The 22,305-nt window shown below is 38.9% G+C and overlaps 1 protein-coding gene across 2 annotated transcripts; it reads left to right on the top strand.

The window, feature by feature from the left end:
* Nucleotides 1–513: 513 nt before the first annotated feature.
* Nucleotides 514–21,622, top strand: wipf2a (WAS/WASL interacting protein family, member 2a). Of its 2 annotated transcripts, none has more exons than XM_005458638.4 (9): nucleotides 514–650; nucleotides 739–1,057; nucleotides 7,190–7,326; nucleotides 7,669–7,801; nucleotides 8,542–8,664; nucleotides 10,262–10,927; nucleotides 12,263–12,490; nucleotides 17,898–17,999; nucleotides 19,582–21,622. In XM_005458638.4, exons 3-9 carry the CDS (start codon nucleotides 7,267–7,269, stop codon nucleotides 19,620–19,622), a joined length of 1,353 nt encoding a protein of 450 aa, XP_005458695.1. In that variant the 5' UTR covers nucleotides 514–650; nucleotides 739–1,057; nucleotides 7,190–7,266; the 3' UTR covers nucleotides 19,623–21,622. The 2 variants fall into 2 exon arrangements, with proteins under 2 accessions (XP_005458695.1, XP_025763904.1); XM_025908119.1 differs by adding an exon at nucleotides 6,848–6,898 and having other exon boundaries at nucleotides 554–1,057.
* The last annotated feature ends 683 nt before the right edge of the window (nucleotides 21,623–22,305 follow it).

The following is a 22,305-nucleotide window of genomic DNA, read 5'->3' as shown; positions in this document are numbered from 1 at the left end:
ATTTGGTTTCCGCGTACCTCGTATTTTACCAAGCAGATCCCCCAAGACAGTTAATTGTCTTACCCTTTTATGCATCATGTTTTAGAAAGATTACACGTTTATTTGTTTCTCTGTTTGTTTTCTTGTTTTTACCTTTCCCACATATTTCATAATAAGAAAATTACCCAAAAAGACTCCACATCACCGTTTGTCATTTTTAACTGCTTTTAACTGCTTAGATTAGAGGGAAACTCTAGATATATGAAAAAGTAACCGTTTACCTCAACTTCTAGTACCAAAGGAACCATAACAATTATTTCATACAGTGAAAAAATATTTTCATCAAACACGAAATATATCCAGTGCTCTACATCTTACGGAATATGAAAATTAGATCAACTGAAATGAAAATGCAAATCGTGACACTGACATAGTATAAACATTACACGTCCCAGTAAATCACATACGTTTCAGGACTGAGTTTTGTTATTACGCATATATGTCATTACGACGACCTTGTTCAGTTTAAAGCTGGAATTTACGGCAGCGCTTTAATGCACCGCTGTTGTGCTCCATTTTGTGTCGGTCTGCTTGTTTCCGGGTTTCCGAGAAGAGAGCGATAAAAGGGTGTCAGCAGGGAGTATGGCTCTGCTGGCAGGTCAGGAGTGCAGGTAAAGTTTTCCATAGCTACCCCAAACTGATAAAAAGTGGTTCTCAGACGCGCCCAGCACTTTGTTTAATGCACTATTTATCTCAAAGACCTCTTGCGGACAGAGTTTGCAGCTACCCGGACTGCGCTGACATTGACAGCTGGAAAGTAAACAGCTCGGTGCTAAGCAGCTAACTGTGGCTAGCTCCAGTGAACCCGCCGCTAGCCGATCTGTTGAAACCATCGACAGCTAGCTAGCTAACCTGCGAGTGTCGTTGGTAACTTACGCCTGCACAGCTCACCAGCACTCTCCCATCACTTTTGGAGGGGGGGTCCGACTCTCCCCTACGAAGGATTTCTACATCGACACTTCCCATTCATGTTGTTTAAGAGGACGAGACTAGCAAACCTCCGCTTGTTCGAGCCAGGGTGAGTAAATTCGTAATGCTAACCAAGTTTAAGTTAGCCTCTGCCAGGTATGTTTGCTCACTCTCCCTTTACCTGGGAGCGGCTACACAACCTGCCTAGGCCTTTGGATCATGTGTTTGACGAACTTTTATGTCACTGTTTTCATGTTTCTCTTAGCTGGAGGTCTGTCCAACAAAAACTATGTTTATACAGTGGTGTGCAGAGGTATAAGGAATTATGTACTTATGCGAAGGCACCAAATGTCCCACTATAAAAATTCATCACTATATCGGTATTGACATCGACGACTGTTGTCATTTCATACCCAAGTAGGTAAACATCTCTCAAACACTGTAAGTAATGACACTGGAACTATCCGGTACACGGAAATATAAATGGTTATTTGAAAACCAAAATAGATGCCAGTTTTCGACTAATCGATTATTAGGTTCTGCCTCGTGTATTAAGCTCAACGCAATAAAAATTTAAATTTCTACATAGTGTACACATGTGTCTTCCACCGCTGGTTTTATGGTAGTTATCTGGTCTCTACATGTTGAAAAAAGCTGACAGTAGAAAATGTTATGTTTTTTATTCTAAAGAATGTCTTGAGCACACAATTCAGGCTCTGTTTTAGTTATATGGGGCCATCTCCACCCCCCTAAAGCCTAGAAACACACACAGTGTTACAGGCCTGTAAGCTCAGCGTACTTCCTTAACCACAAAAGCATCCTACTTCCTCATACAGCCCTCCCTCTCTGGCTCTGTTTCTCTGTACATCGCCAGACTGTTGATGTGGGGAAACTTCTTGCCATCAAATGGCTGTTTACCAACTGTTTGGGTGAACAGTTTAATGGAGAGCAAATCTCAGCCTCATGACCTACTTAAGAGCTCATTTTTACTTTGATCTTGAATGGACAGGATTAGTTAGATTATAGGGTCAAAGGTCAAGACTTGTTGTTTTTGCCAGGGCATGACTACCAACTATATGAGCATTTTTACTGCCTGGGTAATATTTGATTATCATATCTTATTTAAACCACAGAGTCTTTTCAGTATTTCTGAAATCTTATACCAAGAATCTGAGGTCTTCTTGTGTCTATACAGTGTGGGTTGTCACTTAAAGAACTGCAAATAATTGTTAAAAGCATTAACAACAGTTACTAGTTCCAGTTTCTTAAATCAGAGATTTAAGATATAAAGATTAAATCAGAGATTTTGTCATATCTCATAATAAAGTAAATATGATGTGACAATGGATCCTTGAGTTGTGTAATAGCCATTTGCACACACCTTTTTTCCTGCTTTCTTGCTAGTTTAATTAAATGACTGTCACTGAAAGGTCTATTTGAGACTACAATTAGTCTACATGCACCAGACAGGTCTTGAAATGTTTGCTAACCCCCTACTATCATTTTCGTAAGTCTTCTGCTGTGCGGTTCGCTTTAACCCACGTCACTGCCTGACTAGCGAGCTTGCTAGGTAAGATTCCTTTGGTTTCCCTCGGTGAAAACCTGTCTCAGCTCTAAACCATGCTGCCCGAGGACTGGAGCATAAAAGAGGTGAGGGCAGGGCGAGGAGCCAACTGCCTGCATGAGGCAACAATGAGCCCAGACAGCTAACTGGTTTGGGGAGATCCAATGACCTCAGACACTCTTTGTGTGAAAAGCTTTGACATTTAGAGCAGTTTCAGTACAGGTGTATCATATGCAGGATGGACACAGTTAATATAATATAATTAGCTATAATGTAAATTCAGTACAAATATTTTCGGTAGTCTTTTCAAATCAAACACTCCAATACTGGAAAAATGATGTGCATTTGTGATTACAGGATTTATTAAAAAATATAAATGAATAGGGGTGAAATAGAGCTGTACTTATTTTACTAAACTGACTGTATAACAAGTTTTATATTTAGTGTATCTTGTCGCAAAGATGGGCAAAGTGCTATTCTAATTTCATAGTGGATGAAAACTATGTATTTCTTCAGGTCATTATTGATCAATAATGACCTGAATAACCTCGAAATGGCTAAATTATTAAGTAATCAACCCTTTCCCTCTAAAACGGCCTCAGATTACAAGACTCGTGTCAGGAGTCAGTCTAATTCAAACAAATGTCAAGTGACCAATGTGATTTAAGTTAGTGGCCAGAGATTCTTTGTATAGATAAAAACTCCAGTGTATTCCATTGTGTTACAGACTTACGTCACCCTGTATTTACACAAACCTAATCCTAGTTCCTAGTTGGATTTCAGTGCCACTGTATTGGGAGATGAGACTGAACAGATGTTGAAGTTGGAGCCACTAAACATTGAACAACTATTATTTCAACTTAAATTACTGCAATAGAAAATAGAGGGAAGACTTTGAAACCAATTGAGTCTGTGCACTAACAGGAAGTGGCAGTGGTTAAACTGGTAGATTACTTGCTATTTCATTAGCATTTGAGACACCTAGATACACTTATTACTTGTTAGATTTTGTTTCACAGGGGTATTGTCTAGGACCAAATCACTAACTTTGTTTGTCTGCATTATAGCTACCTGAAGGCACATTTCGAGAGATGGACAAGTGATGCTCCAGTCCAAGATAACAGTCCAAGATAAATATATGTGAAATAAATTGATCAGTCATCTGTCATGGCTGATCAGCTAAAAAAAACAGGCCTATTCCAGTCAGCAGTTGACATCTCTAGTTCCCTCTGCAGGAAATCTGTGCAGGGGACAGGACTTTTTGATTAACTTCAATCTGTTACCCTTTTTTCCACCAAAGGGACATAGTTCCAAATTAAGTTCAGGGGAGATCATTAGATTTCACAAAAGTACCCAAGTCATTAGCGAGACTATAGAACTTAACTGCATGCTGAAGTTGCAATGCATCCATTTGGTTTATGTTACAGGAGCTCATGACTGTGGGTGGAGTAAGCCCTGAGATGATTTTTCAGGGGAATATTCAGAGTAAAGTTGAGGTGTTGGATTCTTTCTGTAGATACACGTCTAAAGGGAGTCTACCTACCTAGTTCGAGGGACTCTCTTAGGAAACTGCCTACTGAGCAGCATCCCTGAGAGCGACTAGCTTCAGGGGCTTTTATCTATTCGCAGTAATGTAACACAATCACCAGCTGCTTGTTGGCATAACGTCAACTACAGTCATGACAACAAGACGGAAGATGCTTTGTTCAGTGATGTCGTTTGTTGTGTCTTGGCTTTCTTCATCCTAACTATAGAGTTGGAAATGCAGAATTTTAGAAATTGTCATGCCTGACAGCTATGTCCAGTCCACACTAATACAAAGTTGTGTATTACCGACATGAGAAGTTCTGTTTCATTACAATTAGGTGTAGGTGTGTGTGTGTTTTTTATATAATCAGAAAAATCTTACAACTGATTCAGTTCTGTCCTACAAATAGGTGGAGTCAGTTTCATCACCTTAAGCCTTATAAAACTGATGACGCTTTAAAATGAGTAATCATGATGTTGTGACACTTCATATTGGATTTACCTGAGGGCACCCTCCATTGTTGAACAGTTAAGGATTTACAAAAGATTACAAGTGAAATTTGAAAGACGGAACAGTAAAACTAGTTGTGTATCACATAGACCTGTTACCCCATCCATTTAGACAACTCTATCATTTCATCCTTTATCTCAAGCATCATGCTTCATAACAGTCTTGTAAACTGTCCCAATTCCCATGTGAGTAATCCAGATCACAGTTGCATTCAAGAGTGACACAGGCACAAAGTGTGGAACATTTAAAGGAAACCATATGAAAACACTCAGCTCTTCACATTAAAATGAACATTCTCTTGTTGTTAGCTCTGCCTGGATGCTGGTTAAATGCATTGTTCTTATTTTGGATGTGAAACAAGTAGTTGATCAGTAGAAGGAAAAACTGAACACAGGATTGGTTAATTGTTTAATTATTCTTTGGATTTAAAATTGTTCTGAGGATCTGGTGCTTGCTATTCTCTCCTTTTTGACAATTGATTAGCTTTAGGTTTTGAACTGAAAGAAACCCATTCAGCACCACTTAGCCAAACCCGTTAAGTGTTGCTGCAGCTATTGAGAGGATTTTAGTGAAACTTTAGGTTTTACATATTGTAAACTTGATTTAAAGCCTGGTTCATTATAGATAGAGGAGCCAAAATGCCTGGAATGGTTGTGGGTTGGCAGGCTGTCGTTGTTTAGCAGATTTTCATACAGACATCTACATAATGTAGTTGTTTAGTGTCATCTGGGAGCAGTGTCAAAATATAACGGCCAGTAATATGGGCTGTTCTTGTTTGTGTTTGTGCTCTTCTTGGTCCACTAGCATAGCACCTGCTGCACAGTTTAACATACAACAAACGTCTATGCAGTGGTGTTCAAAACAGGTAAAATTATCCACTGTAATCATGGTGAGTTTTCGTTGTGGCTTTTTAAATTTTATTTTATTAAGCACATTCTTTAATTTAAGTTGGTTCGAGTTAATCACAGTCTGCGGGCTCCATTACACCTGCTGTGCAGGACCTCATGAACGGCATCACATTAACATTACAGCTGCTGTTGCTAGCCGCCATTTCTGCCAGTTACGCACCTCTAGATTTTTGTAGCCTACCACATGTGCCGCATCTGCCACAGGTGGGTTGAAGATATTTGTATATGATTGTGTTGGTTTTACAGCCATTTAGTGATATATCAGTAGAGAAGCTCAGTGATGAACAGATTATACAGAGGGAAATGTTGCAGCAGTTTGTGGAAGAAACTTTTGGGGAAAAAAGTTATAATTTCTTTGCTTCTGGTTTTGGCTGCTTCTCCTCCTGTACCAGTGCTGATATGGACGTACTGTCTTAGTAGTGACAACTCACCGTTAGGGAGAATACTGCAGCTAGGACTACCTGCATTGTAACGGCAAGTATAAATTGATATGGTTGTGTAATTATGTCATCGGCGGTGCATGAAGGGACCACTGGAACATTTACATTCGCCCTGTAACTGGCTATATTGATCTAAGGGCTCCATGCAAATTTATCTGTATAGCCTCTGTATTGTTTAAATTCCCATATACCTTCTCCCTTCGTAGCCAATGAGCTTTGTAAACAGATACTGATGAAAGACGACAAATCCTGCATAAGTTCCTTAATCCTCTATACCTTAGTAGGCTTCTATTTTAATACTTGAGTTTCCTTAAAATTCCCCAAAAAGAGACATTTGATGAACACTCAAAACACCTACATTTACCAAAAATCAAAAACAAAAAAAGAAAAATGTTTTACCAAGTTTGTCTTAATTTAAGTGCCATTCAAGATTTGTACATTTACATTTTCATCATTTGTCTCCTCCTCCTCATCTTCATCTGCCTCCTCTGCCACTCCTGTGTCCTTCCTCATCTCCACCTCATCCTCTTCGTCTTCACCTGAAGCCTAATTTCCTGAAATGAACTCGGGGCTAACAAGGGATAACAAACTCATAAATAATAAATAAGCAAGCATAAACTTGCTTATTTATTCCCCGATATCACCACAGTTTGTTATTGTCAGCAGATTAGACATGCAAGCCTCTTGTCTCCAGACAGCTGACAGTCACTTACTTAAAACAAAAAACAAAAAATCACTAGGACCGAACAAACCAAGCAGTGGTTATTCACAGGCAAGTTCGGGGTATCCTCAACAACTTATCTCATAAGTGAGCTTCTCTGCCCCATATTGGACTTTTTACATCTTCCTCAAGTGTAAGCAGACAAGGACAGTTCACACCAGACACAATGAAGTTTTAACATTTATTAAATATTTGGTGTGTGTGTGTGTGTGTGTGTCCAACGGTTAGGGACAAAGGTTGCTGTAAATGGACCAAACTTCAGTCAGGACAACAACTGAGGTAATCCATCCACCATATGAAGTTGCTCATTAATATATTGCCTGGGCTGGGCTGTAGTTACATCGTAAGGGTTTAAAAACTGAGGTTTAAAACGTGTTGCCAATGAATAGTGGTAATAAAAACCGAGAGACCGAGATGAAATAGAACAAGATATCAAACATTAAAACATGTTAAAAACAGAACAGCCTTAATAAATGCAGAGTAGTTTGGACCTGGAAGCAGGGTTCATACGTCATCACTTAACCGAATTGGCTTTCAGTTTTATCAGTTGAGATATTCTGTCATTTTCAGGAGCCTGTGTATTGTTCCAGAGACGGTGAAGTCACCGGCCTTTACCCCACACAGAACGGTGCCAACGCAGAGACAGGATGCCTATTCCTCCCCCTCCTCCTCCTCCAGGACCCCCACCCCCTCCAACCTTCAATGAGGTCAGTGACCCGATCAAATATTCAGCACAACACACTGCACTGAAAACTGACAAGTTATTCACTTCCTTGTATCAGATCTCTAATTTGACCTGAGATGTTTAAATGTGCTGTGAGAAATTTGTTTATATTAAAACTTGGTGCAAATGTGCACAAGACGTGCTTGTCCCTGAAATGTTTTTGAATGGTTAAGCTATGGGAAGCGTCAGATATAGAAGCTAAATTGCCAAAAGCTGCTACTAAACTATATCTTTGTTTTACGTCTGCATTGTGAGCTCAATAAACTTTCTGTTCTAACTAAAGGAGCCGGAAGTTTGATTGCAAAGTTTTTAACTGTCTCCACAGGCAAACACAACTCCTCCCAAACTGAGCTCATCTGAGGCAAAAGGCAGAGGAGCACTGCTCTCAGACATCCACAAAGGCGCCAAGCTAAAGAAGGTCGCCCAGGTCAATGACAGGAGTGCTCCTGTTATAGAGAGTAAGTTTGTTTTATACACAAACTCAAATCCCAACTGATGTACTGCCTGTGAGTTGATTCAAAATGTCCTGTAAAAGAATCGTTCTTTGCTAGTGTCTCTGTCTCTGTGTTAGCCCTGCAACAGACTGGTGACCTGGGTTAAGGTTAGGGTTGTGACCCTGACACAAGGATGGATGGACAGAGTCCTACAATTATGTTGTATTTATGTACTGCCAAATCACAACAATAGTCACCTCGGGGTGCTTAATATTACCAAACACTCGCTGACAGTGGGCAGAAAAAAACTCTTTAACAGGAAGGAAACTCTGACATCTGCTACAATACGGTGGGGTGGTGGAGGTGGGGGGCACAGGACAAAAGACACATTGTGGAAATGCAAAGTAGTGTATAAACACAGATGTTGGAAAAAAGATGAATGAAAGCACTCATGATTTTGACCGTTGTTTGTTTTCAACAAGTCGTCACGCTGTATGTAAGTAATGATGTTTAAGAGTTCCCTTTAAATTTTTTTCATTGTTGAGCGGTATATATTTTAGAAGTTTATGTAACATATGTTTGTTTAAGTTTAAAAAGGAAACTTGACTTGACCTTCAAAATGTTGTCGATAAAATTGGTTAAATTAAAGAACAGTTTTTTTCTTACTCTGCAGTGTAACAGCTTATTCCCATCAGTTTTCCATGATAAAGTCATAGGTTCTCTAAATATTTGAATATTAAAATGTATTTCTGTTTGCCCCCCAGAATCTGGAGGCGGCGGCGGTGGTGGAGGCAGCGGTGGTGGAGGTGGCGGCTTTGGAGGTGGAGCCCCAATGGGAATGGGCGGCCTTTTCCAAGGAGGTGTGCCAAAGTTACGCCCAGTTGGAGGTAAAAACATTTTTGAGATTTAGCACATGCGTGTTTGCCCCAGTTTACTGTATTTGGATCATTTTGTCAAAGAATCGTTATCATTAGTGTGAGTAAATAACAAGGAGAAGAGAGGAGACCTGAAGTCAGACCTCTGAAGGGAGGAACTTAATATAACACATTATACACGTTACATCTGTCAGCAGATTATTCCAGAATAAGAAACGGCACATAAAGAGAGAGAATAAAGCTCCTTTGGCTTTTCTCCTGAGCTTGTACTTTTTATTTCTCTGTCCATCATTTTGTGGTTATAGAAATAAATAATTTACACTGCTACAAATTTGCAATGCTTGGACCATTAATAATGAATGAAAGTCTAAAACTTACTATTTTAGTTGAATATTAAATTATTAAACTGTTAGACTTCATATGGTGCAAATAGCTTCAACCTTTAACTTCTCTTCTGCTGCTTGTTTGAGATTTTTATAATGCAAGATCTTTACTTTAGCAGTCAAAGGTGTTGCTCAGTGGAGAAAAAAAAAGTTTCCAACTCATGTTAATGTAACCATGGTCAAACTTGGTTACCCACCCCCCTCACTAATTAAGCAATAATGTACAGCAACAAAACCACAAGATTGTAGCGAGCGGTTGGTATATAATGCAGCGTTATCAACGAATCAGTCAGCAACAGGTCTGACATGTGACTGATTTGTGCACAAATCATCTGATCGTAGTATTTAACTCGTCCACATAGGGCTCTGCGATATATCAACACATCATATTCAGTGTATCATGAGATTTTTCTACGTATGCTGGTTTAAATGGCTTTATTGTAACAAAGTATAAGGCGCCATGGAAATATTAGGCTGTCTGCATGTATTCACTGAGTTATTTTCTTTCCCACATGTTGCGAATGCATTAATACCCCCTCCCAACTGGAAAATTTTCTACCTGGCACACTGCATTGAGCATGCGTGTTTATATACTACCTGATAGGGGAAAATATGGTGACAGCGGGAGTTTCAGACGAGCGAGGGAATGAGATTCGCTGGGAGTGTTAAGTCATTCCCAATTCTTTATTATTTTGCTTCCAAAACAGTAACTCTTGCTTCCAATAAACCAGAGTTGTTTTTTGTTGTTGTTGTTTTTCCCAGTGCTCTTTAGCAGTAGTTCTCCAGGCTTCCATTAGACATTGGCTGCTGTTTCTTTTTTGGTTTTTTTTGTTTACACATAATAGACATAACTTGGCATTCAATCAATTTTAAATTGTACCTGAAGCACTTTGTTCCTACCAGCCTGTTGCAAAAACGCATAACTTTTTAAAAGTTTCAGTATTCAATTAAAGAGTTAGTCCATTGTCAAATTGTTTATCAAAGCTGCTTTGATGAAGGGTTTAAATGTCCCCGTTTATATATAAATAAAGGAGTATCTGTTGGGTTTCAGGTGTTGAAATTAGTTATATAATTAAGTTATGGCTTCATTATGAGTGGTGGGGGACAACTAAATAAAATTATTCAAGAAAATAATGTGACAAATTTATAACGAAACAGTCGTTCTTGAAGCCACAGCCCTTTGAAAAGTGCTGCACTTAAACGCCGCCTCTCTGTCTTCCACACAGACGGTCCTGCTGGTGGTTCACTGGGCAGATCTGCGCTACGGCCCCCGGGGTCTCGGTCAGCGGCTCCTCGTCCTCCCACAGGCCGGTCCACCTCACCGTCACCCCCCAACAAGCCCTCTCCACCAGAACATTCACGCTCACACCGCCCCTCGCTGCCTGACATATCCCACTCCTCCAGCAGTAGCAGTGGGATGAAGCACAGCACCTCTGCACCACCGCCTCCACCACCCTTTAACAGAGGTGGCCGTGGAAATGCCCCACCTACCCCAAGCCAGAAAGCATCTCTTGCACCTTCTTCATCCTCTTACAGCAGAGAGAAACCCCTTCCACCAACACCTGGGAGAGGTCCAGCCCCTCCCAGCAACGTAAAACCTCTGTCCTCCAGCAGACCGCCTACTGGAGGCTCTTCTGCTCCTCCTCCTCCCCCGCCATACAGACCGCACACATCTGGTGGTGTCTCTAATGGGCCATCCCATGGCGATGGAGGTGGAGCTCCAGAGCTTCCCCAGAGGAATAACTCCCTTCATAAAAAACACACATCAGGCGGCAGCAGCCAAGGACGCAGCCATGCCCCGCCACCACCTCCATCATTATCATCGTCATCCTCTTCTCAGCAGTCTAACAGACCACCTCCACCTGTCAGAGATCCACCTGGACGCAGAACAGGTACATCCCAGAAAATGCACACAAATCTGTCAAAAGTGCAATATTGCCACTCATCACAATTTTTTATTTATTTATTTTCCTGTGATTGAAATTCTCTCGTTCATTCTCAGTCATCTCTCATTTGACCTTCATGAAACCTAACCTCCATTCTTAACCTAATCCATTAATCAACCCATCATTTGAATGCCCAGATTTACTTCATATATACAATAAAGATATGGCTGAGTGCAAACTCCTGATTCTGAACTTTCAAGAAGACCTCATTGTTCTTTATTTTGAGGAGAAATGTTTACAATGAAGGCAAAGCAAGCCTTGACTCATTATCTCTGAACCTCTAAGGTATAATCCAGGATAATGTGCTGCAACGTTTTCTCCCCATGATGGGCTTCTATCCTCTGAATCTGAAAGTAGTGCAGAAGGATACAAAAAAATGTACTTTGTCTTGCTCTGTGTGATGTATAAATCTTTCTTTTGGCTGCAGCATTTCATCAAGTTCCTGCACAGATATTTGACAGTAGTATAATATTTCTTATAATTACAGCTGCTTTTGCATTCTGGGGAAATGACCTTTTTTCCCTTATTTTGTTAACAAGTGACGACATTAGGATATTTTTAATATGCGGAGCAGATATGCTGTTCTTTGGTATGTGTAATTATGCTAAGTTGGGTGGATGCCACTTGGATGACACATCTTAGATGCTTCTGATGTTTAAAAAAACTAAACTTAAAAAAACTGGGGGATTTAGGACAGCCACACCTACAAAGTGCCCTAGTTACAGATGACTTGTCTGACTTGTCAAATGATGATTTTGTTTCTGCTTCAGAAAAGATTTATGGCACACTGGAAACATTCATAATTTGAATTCAAAGCAAATACACGAAACAGGAAGGCACTTGTTAGCTAGAGTTCTGGCTTGTGATTGAACGGTGAAACGATTTGCTACAAGGTCTCCTGGTTTCTCTGCATTCCTGTAACCCTGTGGAATATTCCAGCATTCCTGTTCACCCTGTGTTTTTCCCCCCACACACACTCTTAATATTAAGTTGCACAGACTTCTTTCAATCTTACTGTTCTCTGGTACTGAAGTCTCTAGATTTTAAGTCAGTATGAAAACAGATGGATTTTTTTTAAACTATATAAGTCTGTACTAAATGTAAAACAGTCATGGGGGTCAGTACTTTAATCTCATATTTCTGTTTTGGCCCCTGTGTAAAAACCTTTACCCTTACAAGTTTTATCATGGTGGAGAAACCCTGGCAGCTGATACATTGCAGTTCATCTGACCTTCGGTATGAATTCGTGATCACTTGTTTGTGTGTATGTTGTCCATGCAGCTCCCCAGGCGCCCACCCCTGGGTCTCGTAATGGCAATCGGGATGCCCCTCCTCCCCCACCCCCTTACCGTGGCCACAGCTCAGACTCCCGAGGGAATAAACCACCACCTCCTCCTTCCTCTTCCTCCATCTCATCTTCCTCCTCACGAACCCCAGCCGGACCCCCTCCTCCACCCCCACCAGTCCGGAATGGTTACTCCTCCAGCTCCTCCTCTAAGTCCATCATAGGTGAGTGAGAAAAGACTGCTTTGGCAACATCTCCTTCATATTCCACTGTTGACAAGAGCTAAATAATTTGTGTATCAGTTTTTAAATCCAACTGCATCTAGTTAAATTAGATCAAATGGCACTGCAGCTCACAGCAGGCAAAAACAAAGGGATACAGGATTTCACCATTTATCAAGTTAAAATATTTTTAATGAACTTATTTTGAATTCAAAACTGTTATATATATATATGTATATGTATATATGTATATGTATATATGTATGTGTATGTATATATATATGTATGTGTATGTATGTATATATATATATATATATATATATATATATATATATATATATATATATATATATAATATATATATATATATATATATATATATATATATATATATATATATATATATATATATATATATATATATATATATATATACATATATATATATATATATATATATATATATATATACATATATATATATATACATATATATATGTGTATGTATGTGTGTATGTGTGGATTTTGTTACAGTAAACTGATACAGTCTCTCTCCAGACATTGTTTAAATCCTAAGAAGATGAAACTTGAATGGATATAGCTCATGTTTGAAATCTTATTTACACGACTTTGCATCACAGTTTAAACCTAAAATGGCTTAAATGTAGCTCGCTACCTTTTTGCCTGGTTTTGTATGTGTGGAGGTATTCAAATTGGACCCTGACACGTCCGTCCACACCCATCCCCTCTCTTTGAATTTTCTGCTACACAGTCTCTTTGCATGGCAGTACTGGTGCACACAGCCTGTGTGTGTTCTGTTAGGCAGGAGTGGAAAACCCAGTGCTCCATTTGTAAATCAGCTAAGAACACAGAGAGGGTACTGTTACAGCAGATCAGGGAAGGGAAAAAGTCACAACATGCATCAGAAAATCAACCATAACTGGAGCAAACTGGACAACAGCCCAGTGCTTGCTGTTTAAACCAAACTGTGATCACAAACAAAGTGTTTACATGAATCCACACTTGCCAATACTGCAGACCCACACAAACGCAGGAAATGGCAAATGAAGACTAGAGAAGGGCAACAGAAATGAAGATGGATGAACTTGAGCCTGAACCAGATTATCATACAGCTGATAATCTAATACTAGTCTTGGATAAACAAGTAAAGCCCAACCTGTTATAAGGTTGGGTTACTGGTTATCCGTACTGTTACAAAAATGTAGGTAAGAATATATTGTGATTAAGAGAGAATAACTACATTAAAGCTTAATAAGTTATGTTTATCAGATGGTCTCACGTGGCTGCCACAACACATAAAATCTGGGCTTGTAAGAGATTGTGAAGTTCACTTAGTTTCCCCCTCAAAAAAATTTAAGACTAGGGGTCTGAAACTCACCAGAGTCACTAGAAGATAAGATTTTGTTAGCCCTAGTAAAATAAGTGTTCATTTCCTTATGTGGTTGGAAGGACATAGTTTTATGTTCCCACATGCACTCAAAAATCTGTCATCAACAGTATGGTTGAAATGTTGAACACCTGGTGATAGGGTTGGTAGGGTTAGTGACCTGCTAACTAGATCTTACTTCCAGGGATTTGTGTCATCTAAAGAGTCTTTTTGCCGGGAGGACGAAGGGCAGCCGCTAGTGTTTTATACCTGTGTAAATGTGTCTGGCCTACTGCTATAGTGTGACTCTGGTTGAACTAGGACAGCGTTTTGTGTTAAAGTTAAGTATAAAATGAATGATAACTTCTTGATAATTAAATTTGAAAATGATACTTTATTACAGTAACTGTGTAACTCAGTCCCATTTCATCCCCATTCTGTTTTAATGGAAAGGTTGATAGTTAGGGAGATGAGGACCAAAGTTCCTTATCTGAGGCGCTGTATGATTTTTGCCGAGGGAGGTGCCAATGATTTCTCTTGAGATAGTGTCCCTATGCAGGCAGTAGGAGATGGAGAGGAAGAGGAGAGAATGTTAAATTCTCTTATTGCTCCATAAATGAATTTCAAGTAGACTTTGGATGTGTACCACTTCCATTGATCCCTGAAAAGCTCGGATAATGTTTGAAAAAAACATATCTTAAATTCAGTAACTTTGGGCACCACCTGTACATCTGTGCAGTAAGTAAACTGAACTTGAGCTATATCTCTGAGTATCAACACTACATCCCCAAATATATCTGAGATACCATGTACTCTCATGCTGCCAGATGTGCCTAAATCCTGGCAGAACCCACCTTTAACTGAAGAGCTGTATGGAAATAAAATGGTCCAAAGTGTTAGTACCTATCTGAATGTGGGGTTCGATCTGAGTGCTCTTTTAAACAGGAGATGAAATGCTGAGGCTTATACAAATAGCTACCGGTTTTTCTGCTGCTTAACTAGTCAAATTTGTTTATGATCTTGATGCGATGGAGGTGACGATGACGAATTGCCGTTGATAGTCAAATCTCCCCTGACGCTATGCAAACTACCCTTTTGGTTTCCTGATGTGTGGACAAATCAGGAAACCAAAAAGGTAGTTATGGGTGGTTCCTAGATTACTACTGAGCCTTTGTGTACTTACTGTGTCAAACTTAAGAATTACAAATGATGATAAAACCAAATCACTATTTATGTGATTTGTATAAAGGGAGAATTGAGGCTACAGACCATGGGATTTATAGCCTAAGATAGTTTCTCATCCTGTCCCTCAGCAACTCTTTCAAACTGAGTAATAAATGTCATAAGAGAGCATAAACAGTCATTGCTTGCATGTCAGGTGATTAGGGAATAAATGTAAATTCTCGACATGCCAACCACTACAAGAAGTAAATGATCAACCTGTAGGAACGACTTTTTTTGTGCACAGTTCATTACATGTTTGTCTCAGCTCCCAGTTCTGTTGAAGTAAGCAACTTGTACAAGTTATTTTATCATTTGACAAACCAAAAAACACCATTTATTTTTGTTGACTAGGCTTGATGGTTGCAGTTTGTGGCTGTAGGGAAGGCAAAGGTGTTGTACCAGTGATCTGTAGTGGCTGTAATCTAAAAACTGAGATGTGACTCAGCTCTGTTGATAATACAAAGGTAGGGACCAGTGACTACAGACTGAGAAGAACGAATAGGGTAAAAACTTTCATGCTTGTCAGCAAATGGTTTGAAAGAGAGGTTGAAAAATATTTTTTTTTGTGTGTGTATTTATTTTTTTATTTTTTTTTAAATTGATATTTAAAAAAACAAAAGTAGAGCTGGGCAATATAAGATTTTTTTTCATATCACGATATGTTTTTTTTTTTTTTTCATTTCAGCCGATAACGATATATATCACGATATAAGCCAAATAACTATATTTGTAAGATTTAAATGTGCCGTTGCTCACAAGTAAAATGTGAAATAATCAGCAGCTTGTTTTGATTTAAATATTTATTTCCCATAATAAGTTCAACAGCACAGATGTACTTAAGGAACATGAGACTTCAGTTTCAGATAAATAAAGGTAAATATTGCAAACTACACAAAAGGCAGCCGCTAAAGTGTTTAAGTTTCAAAATAGAACAAACAAAACAGACTACTAAATTCTCAATTCCACTTAGAAACAAAATGTTAATTCTAAAAATAAATTTTAGTTTCTTTTACAGAAGAACAGACAAAATTGACTAACTTTTGTCAATATCAAATAAACTGAGAACTAAAAGGAAATTCTCAATCTCTCCTTGTTGTATAGCTTAGCTTTTCAAACAGTTTTAAAATACAGATGCTAACAGAACGTCACCCAAGCTCTCGGTTGATTTTTCTCTAGTCGGCACACTCATTTCCTCCATTTCCCGGTCGGCACTGCGGCTGGCTGCTTCCCAAACAAATACACATGTGCGGCTTGGCACTTGTGCTGTACGTAACAAGTCACGTGATGTGACGCTGCGGCTGTGATTGGTTCGGCTCTGCGCTACTTAATTTGGATTGGCTGTTCTTTTTCTTTTTCTTCTTTTTTTTAAGAGGAAGAGAGCGAGAGATGAGGTCTATCGCAATAGTTTAAGTTTTCTATCGAGAAAAAGTTATTTCGCAATACATATCATTATCGTTCTATCGCCCAGCTCTAAACAAAAGCAAACTTTTGCCTGGTGGTTTAAAAAAAGTACCCCCTCTGTCAATTCTTAGGTTTTATGTATATATGTAATGGTAATCTGTTCCTTAGCAGAGCTTAATATGATGTGAATATAACCTCAAAGGAGCTACAAAACACTTCATATTACATAATGTCATTATTTATGTGACAAAAACTAAGCCATATTGCAGAAGCAGTGTGGGTTTTTTTGTTTTTTTGTTTGTTTGGTTTTTGTTTGGTTTTTGTGTTTTTTTGTTTTTTTAAACTAAGTGTACCCCTATTAATTCTATAGGAACAGAGAGGGTAAGGCTTATCAAATGTACTTTTATTAACTGATCACCAGCCATTGTGAGCTTACCAGTAGAAGCAAAGGTTTTGTAGCTTGCTTGCCTGCAGCATTCAGGTATGTGGTGACACAAGGCCAAGGAGGAAAGATGTTAATAATGTTTGAGAAACAAATGTTGCTGCCTTGAAATGTCTGGCAATGGTTATAAATCATTTGAAGTCCATAATTCTACAGTGAGAAAGATTATTCACAGGTTGGTATACCTTCAAGACCATTACCAATCTTCCCAGGAGTGTACATAGTAACAATTCACCCCAAACTCAGAGTGTGCAATGCTCAGAAAAATTGCAAGAAATCCGAGAGCGACACGTCAGACGCTACAGGCCTCAGAGAGCTAATAAAATGTTAAAGTTCATGAAAATACAGTTAGAAAAAGACAAGTGTGAGTGGTCTAGAAGGTATAATAAAGCCCCTTCTTTAAAATAACTTAGCACCATGGCATGGGTTTTTCCCAGCTGCTTGTGAACATTAAGAGAAACATTACGAGAAACATAACAATAATACAATAATTTAGACACAAATTATTTGTGTTTTATTATATGTTTAATACCTCAGTATTGTTAAAATAAGAGCTTTACTGACCTCACAAAAGTTCTCATAAACACCGGTGTGTCAGCCTTCACTGCTTCACTAAGTCTGTTATGCTGCTATTCACATCTGTTATGTTGTGTGTCAGCTGAAGGAGAAGATGATGTTACTCTGGGTGTATCAGTACTGTTGCAAATGAGTATGCAAGCAATGAAAAAACTCCATTAAAGCGTTTGTTTCTACCCTTTGGGTAGGAAATGATCTCTTAGCCAGAGAAGTTTGAGATTTAACTTTTTTAATTTTGCGTTAGTAGTAGTCATACGTGTTAAGCAATTTAAACTGTCCACCGGCTTTTCTTTGTAAAACAAATGCAATTTATAATTAAAACTGTGATTTGATGTGTCTGCACATTTTAAAAAGTTTGTTTATTGTCCTTCCTCCTACAGATGATTTTGAATCAAAGTTCAACTTCCACCCTATTGAAGACCTTCCACCTCCAGAGGAGTACAGGCCTATCAACAAGGTCTACCCCAGCAAGAGCAACAGGGGTATGAGTTAATGCTATGAAGCACATTTCTCTCTCCCTCCACTTGACTCGTTTTGTCAGTAATAATAAAACGGAGAATATAGTGTTATTGTCAGACACGGTCACTTTATTTACCTAGATGTCATGTGTTAAACACTTAGAACAGCAGTAAAATAACAAGGAATAAACAAGAAGAAAAGGTTATGATCTGTGTGATATGACTGAAGCCATGACCCACGGTGTAAATGTAACAGAATGCCAGCTTCCCTTAAGATTCAGTTAAGCTGTGGACAATTGTTTTATTGCCATATAAACTGCTCTGTTTGTGTTATGTGTCAGGATGCAGCCATATAGGAAGCTGGGTTTCATGAAAAATTTTTAGACCTTATCCTAACAGTTTGGTTTACGTGCGTCTTTTAGAGCTGTTGGCACGTGCTCCACATGCTATGGAGTTGCTCTGGAAAGTGTCTTCCCTATAAATTCAGTGTTATTATAGCAGCATTAACATAATTACTAGAAACTAGTTCTTCTTCTCTGCCTATAAAATAAATATATAATGTGCACACACACGTAAATGTCAAAGCACTAATTAACAGGCAATGGTAATTTACAGTGTGGGAAACAAATTGTCTTCTTAAAAAATTGATGTGATGTCTTTATGATGGTAGTATCCTGCCGCAAATAGAAATGATAACAGGTATTCAGTGACTCACACAAGCTGCAAATGTATTCTTTTTTTTACAACATGCCAAAAGGAAAAGGTATAACGCAACATTGACCTTTGTTTTGCAGTAAAGGTTTGCCACCAACTTAATCACAGCTTACCTACTTCCTTATAATGAGTACTTCAGTTTTGTGAAACTAAATATTAACTTGTCGATTTGGGGAGGTGGGGGAGGGGGGCAGTTTAAGTCTTAGGAAACCATGATGTTTCCAGGTTTAATCAAACGCAGGATTATCACCTCAGCTAAGAGATTTATTGGAGACAGTCTTTGCATTTCTAAAGTTATCAAAGTTGAATTCACAAATCAATTTCATGAAAATGGAAATGAGGAGGAAAACAGTTTTAGCTTGCATTTTTTTTCTTTTTTTTTCTTTTTCAGTGACCTACCAGTGTATAATAAACATTAGCCAACTGCTGTTGATAACTCCATGCAATTCAGTTAGTAACACAAGGATGTCATTTGTAAAACCATGTCAAAAGTACTGTGCAGTTTGCTCATTCGTGACCGGCAGCTGTAGATGATGCCTTCCACCTTCTGCTTCTGGGTAACAAGGAAATTAAGTACCTTCACAGAGCTCCCTGATTGACAGGGCTAACTTAAAATTTTGAGTTATTTCTCAAAATTACAGCTTATTAACTCAAAATTTTGACATTTCTAGTCTACTGTGGTTGAAAATGGCTCTCTGTGAGTGTGTTGTAAAATAATAGCTGACCTTCTGTCAGGGCTTAAGATTTTAAAGATTTATTCATTAAATTGTTCTTTGGTTTTCAACTTCTGTCACTTTTCCAGCTTTCTTCTCAAAATATAGAATTTATACCCTTTATACCAGTGTGAGGACTGAGCTGTAGTTAACTTTGTCTCTCCACCTTCTTTCCTCAGCCGTAAGAGGAGCTCCTCCAGCGCCGCCAGTGGGCAGGTGAACAGACCTCAGTTCGGGACTTAAACTGTCGTTCAGGAGGGAGTGGTGAAGCACTCGAATCATAAACACACTACATCACAAACATACACTAACATTGAGCCACCAGCTGGAAGCATCAAGGTGAACACAAAGTAAACACTACTACACCATCCAGGTTTGACACTACTCAGAGGTCACTTTCAGTCTTTGCACGAGAGAACAAAAACCACTGACTGGGACCACTTTGATGACGACTCTGCTGACGGAATGCAGACGCTTCTGTTTGACACTACATATCGGGACCAAACTCCGAACACTTCCAAATCTCTGCATTCCATCTTTTTTTTTTATGCTTATTCAAAATAATAATAAGAGTAGTTGTGATTTTTCAGAATAACATATTTTCTTTTTTTCTGTTATGTTATTGCTTTTTGGTGTCAGCATTAATTTGTAGGGAATATGAGCAGATAAACTCAAGTTTTTCCATAAAAATTTGTACTGCCACACATGTGGGGCTTATTGTCGGTTTGTTAATTAGTATTTGTCTTGAATAGCCATTCCATCAGTGCCAGGTAAAGGTGTGCTTGAGTCGGTGTGCCAAATGCAGGTGGAGTCTCACGAACGGTTCACCATGACAGCAGTCTCCACACACTTGTTCTGACATTTATAATTCTTTGATTGTAGTCTTGCCTGTTTTTGTAACTCTAAACTATCCTGTATCTGGGGTTGTTCATATTTGCATCTTCAGATGATGTTGCACAGCAGCTAAACTGCTTAACCGAGACACTGTGCATGACTCTGACATACGCACCTTCAACATCAGGACTACATCATGTTGATGCAACATAAAACTGATTTGTCCCTGATGGTTCTGACATGTTGTCCTTCACATAGCCAGCATATTTCTTCAGGCTCACTGTGGGCTCTGCGTGGGCCACATTTTAGTCCAACACTAATTATTTGTTTACTGGACCAAGGTTTGCAGACCATTTTTGGAGGCGTTTACAAGGGATCATCTCTGTTTTTGCAGGAATCTTTTTCAAGGGAAGTTGGTCTGAAAGCTCAGCTCAGCTCTGCTCTGATTCATGATTTGCTGCTGGTGGCCCTTTTGAAGAAGGACCTTATAGCCAGAGAAAGATAATGTGTTGTTGAATTGCTATGCAAGCAGCAGTTTGTAGAGATTGTAGATGGTAGCAGCTAACCAAAAACAAAAATCTTAAAAAAAAAATGCAGGAACACTTAAGTGCCAGAGAATTGTTGGAATATATATGGAGGTCCTCTCTTTTCTCCCTTTGAAAGCATCAAGCTTCACTTTAAAACACTAATGACATCATTTTCTACAGTGCACAGCACAAAAAGTGAAAAAAAAAAATCCTGGCTCAGGTCAGACTGTCCATTCTCAGTGATGCAGCGCCTCCTGCTGATATTTGCCTTACACAAATTTGTTGTCACTCATCGGTACCAGTGATTAGTTTTTTGATGATGATAACATATATTGGGGGAAGATGATGACAACAGAGTAAATAAGAAGAAACAAGTCTATTTGAAAATGCAATAAATATTGTATATTTACTTTAAGGAATATGGTAATCATAGTTACTGATCTATTTTTATGTTGTAAAAAGCTTGTACTATAGGAAAAGAGAAATGATTAAGAGTTCTAGCAATGTTCCAGTCGGTGCGCTTTGGTCTGACAGAGTGGATTCTTTGTTGCACTTCTCTGGACATTTGGCCATAAGGGTGAATGAGCTGAATTGATGTATGTGAGGTTTTACCAATGAGCCAACATTTTTGGGGTCTGGTTTTCAAAACATCATATTGGCAGGTAATTTAGTGAAGGTGATAAGTGATGCACCTCCACTTCTTTTTCTGGATCATGTTCACCTTGACCCCTCTACTTTTCTCATGTTCTCACCTTGTCCACTCTGAAAAGCAAAAACCCTGTGGTCATTTCACGTTATCAGCCATGTTTTTATCATTTGAAATAATTTCAAATAAATATATTCCTGTTGGGAAAGGGTACCTGATTCATTGTGTCTGTTTCTTTATGCTCAGTTTCTGTGTTTATGTAGCTTTTCTTCCACTTGCACAGTGTTTTACTAAATTGGCAGAAATCTGTACTGACAGCTATTTCATGCAGTGGACGCTTGACTGGTATCGTCTCTCTAAACATTAACACAGCTTAAATCTCATTGAGATAACTTTATCTAGATTTCAAGAGCAATAATTAACTGTGCAGTTATTAAGCGTATGGTTTTGTGAGGAGTAACTTTGCCACCACGAACCTGCTAAGGCTTATGAAAGAGAACGTGTAACATTAAACTGTTGAGTTTGAGACTTGAAAGTGGAATATTTGTTGTGAACATAGTTGTAATCTACTTAGATCCTTGACGTTACACTGCCACCTTCTGAGGTCCTCCTCCAATGTCTATGAGACTTTGTCCTTAAGTCCTGTTGTTCTCCAGAGTCTGTGTTCTTCGAGCCTGTCAAAATCTGAGTATACTCCGCTTGCACTTGCTTCCACTCTAACTTACTCAGACCTAATGTGACGCCCACGTCCTCGCAGCGGCGGGAAATCTGGTGAAACGTAATCTGTTAGTCCCACCCACTTTAGCGAGCGGCGGGAAAGTAAGACCTGCAGAGACAGCTAAGAGGATGAATGTGAGGACTGTTTTAAGCTGACATTTTCATTCCAGGTAAGTCTT

This window comes from Oreochromis niloticus, linkage group LG6, assembly GCF_001858045.2.
Source record: "Oreochromis niloticus isolate F11D_XX linkage group LG6, O_niloticus_UMD_NMBU, whole genome shotgun sequence".
Classification (NCBI taxonomy): Eukaryota; Metazoa; Chordata; class Actinopteri; order Cichliformes; family Cichlidae; genus Oreochromis; species Oreochromis niloticus.
This window is presented reverse-complemented; position numbering and strand designations above follow the sequence as displayed.

Coding starts and splice junctions, on each gene's coding strand:
- wipf2a (XM_005458638.4), top strand. CDS start 7,267: ATGCCTATTCCTCCCCCTCCTCCTCCTCCAGGACCCCCACCCCCTCCA. Junction 12,491..17,897: donor CTCCTCTAAGTCCATCATAG/GTGAGTGAGAAA, acceptor TTCCTCCTACAG/ATGATTTTGAATCAAAGTTC. Junction 18,000..19,581: donor CCCCAGCAAGAGCAACAGGG/GTATGAGTTAAT, acceptor TTCTTTCCTCAG/CCGTAAGAGGAGCTCCTCCA.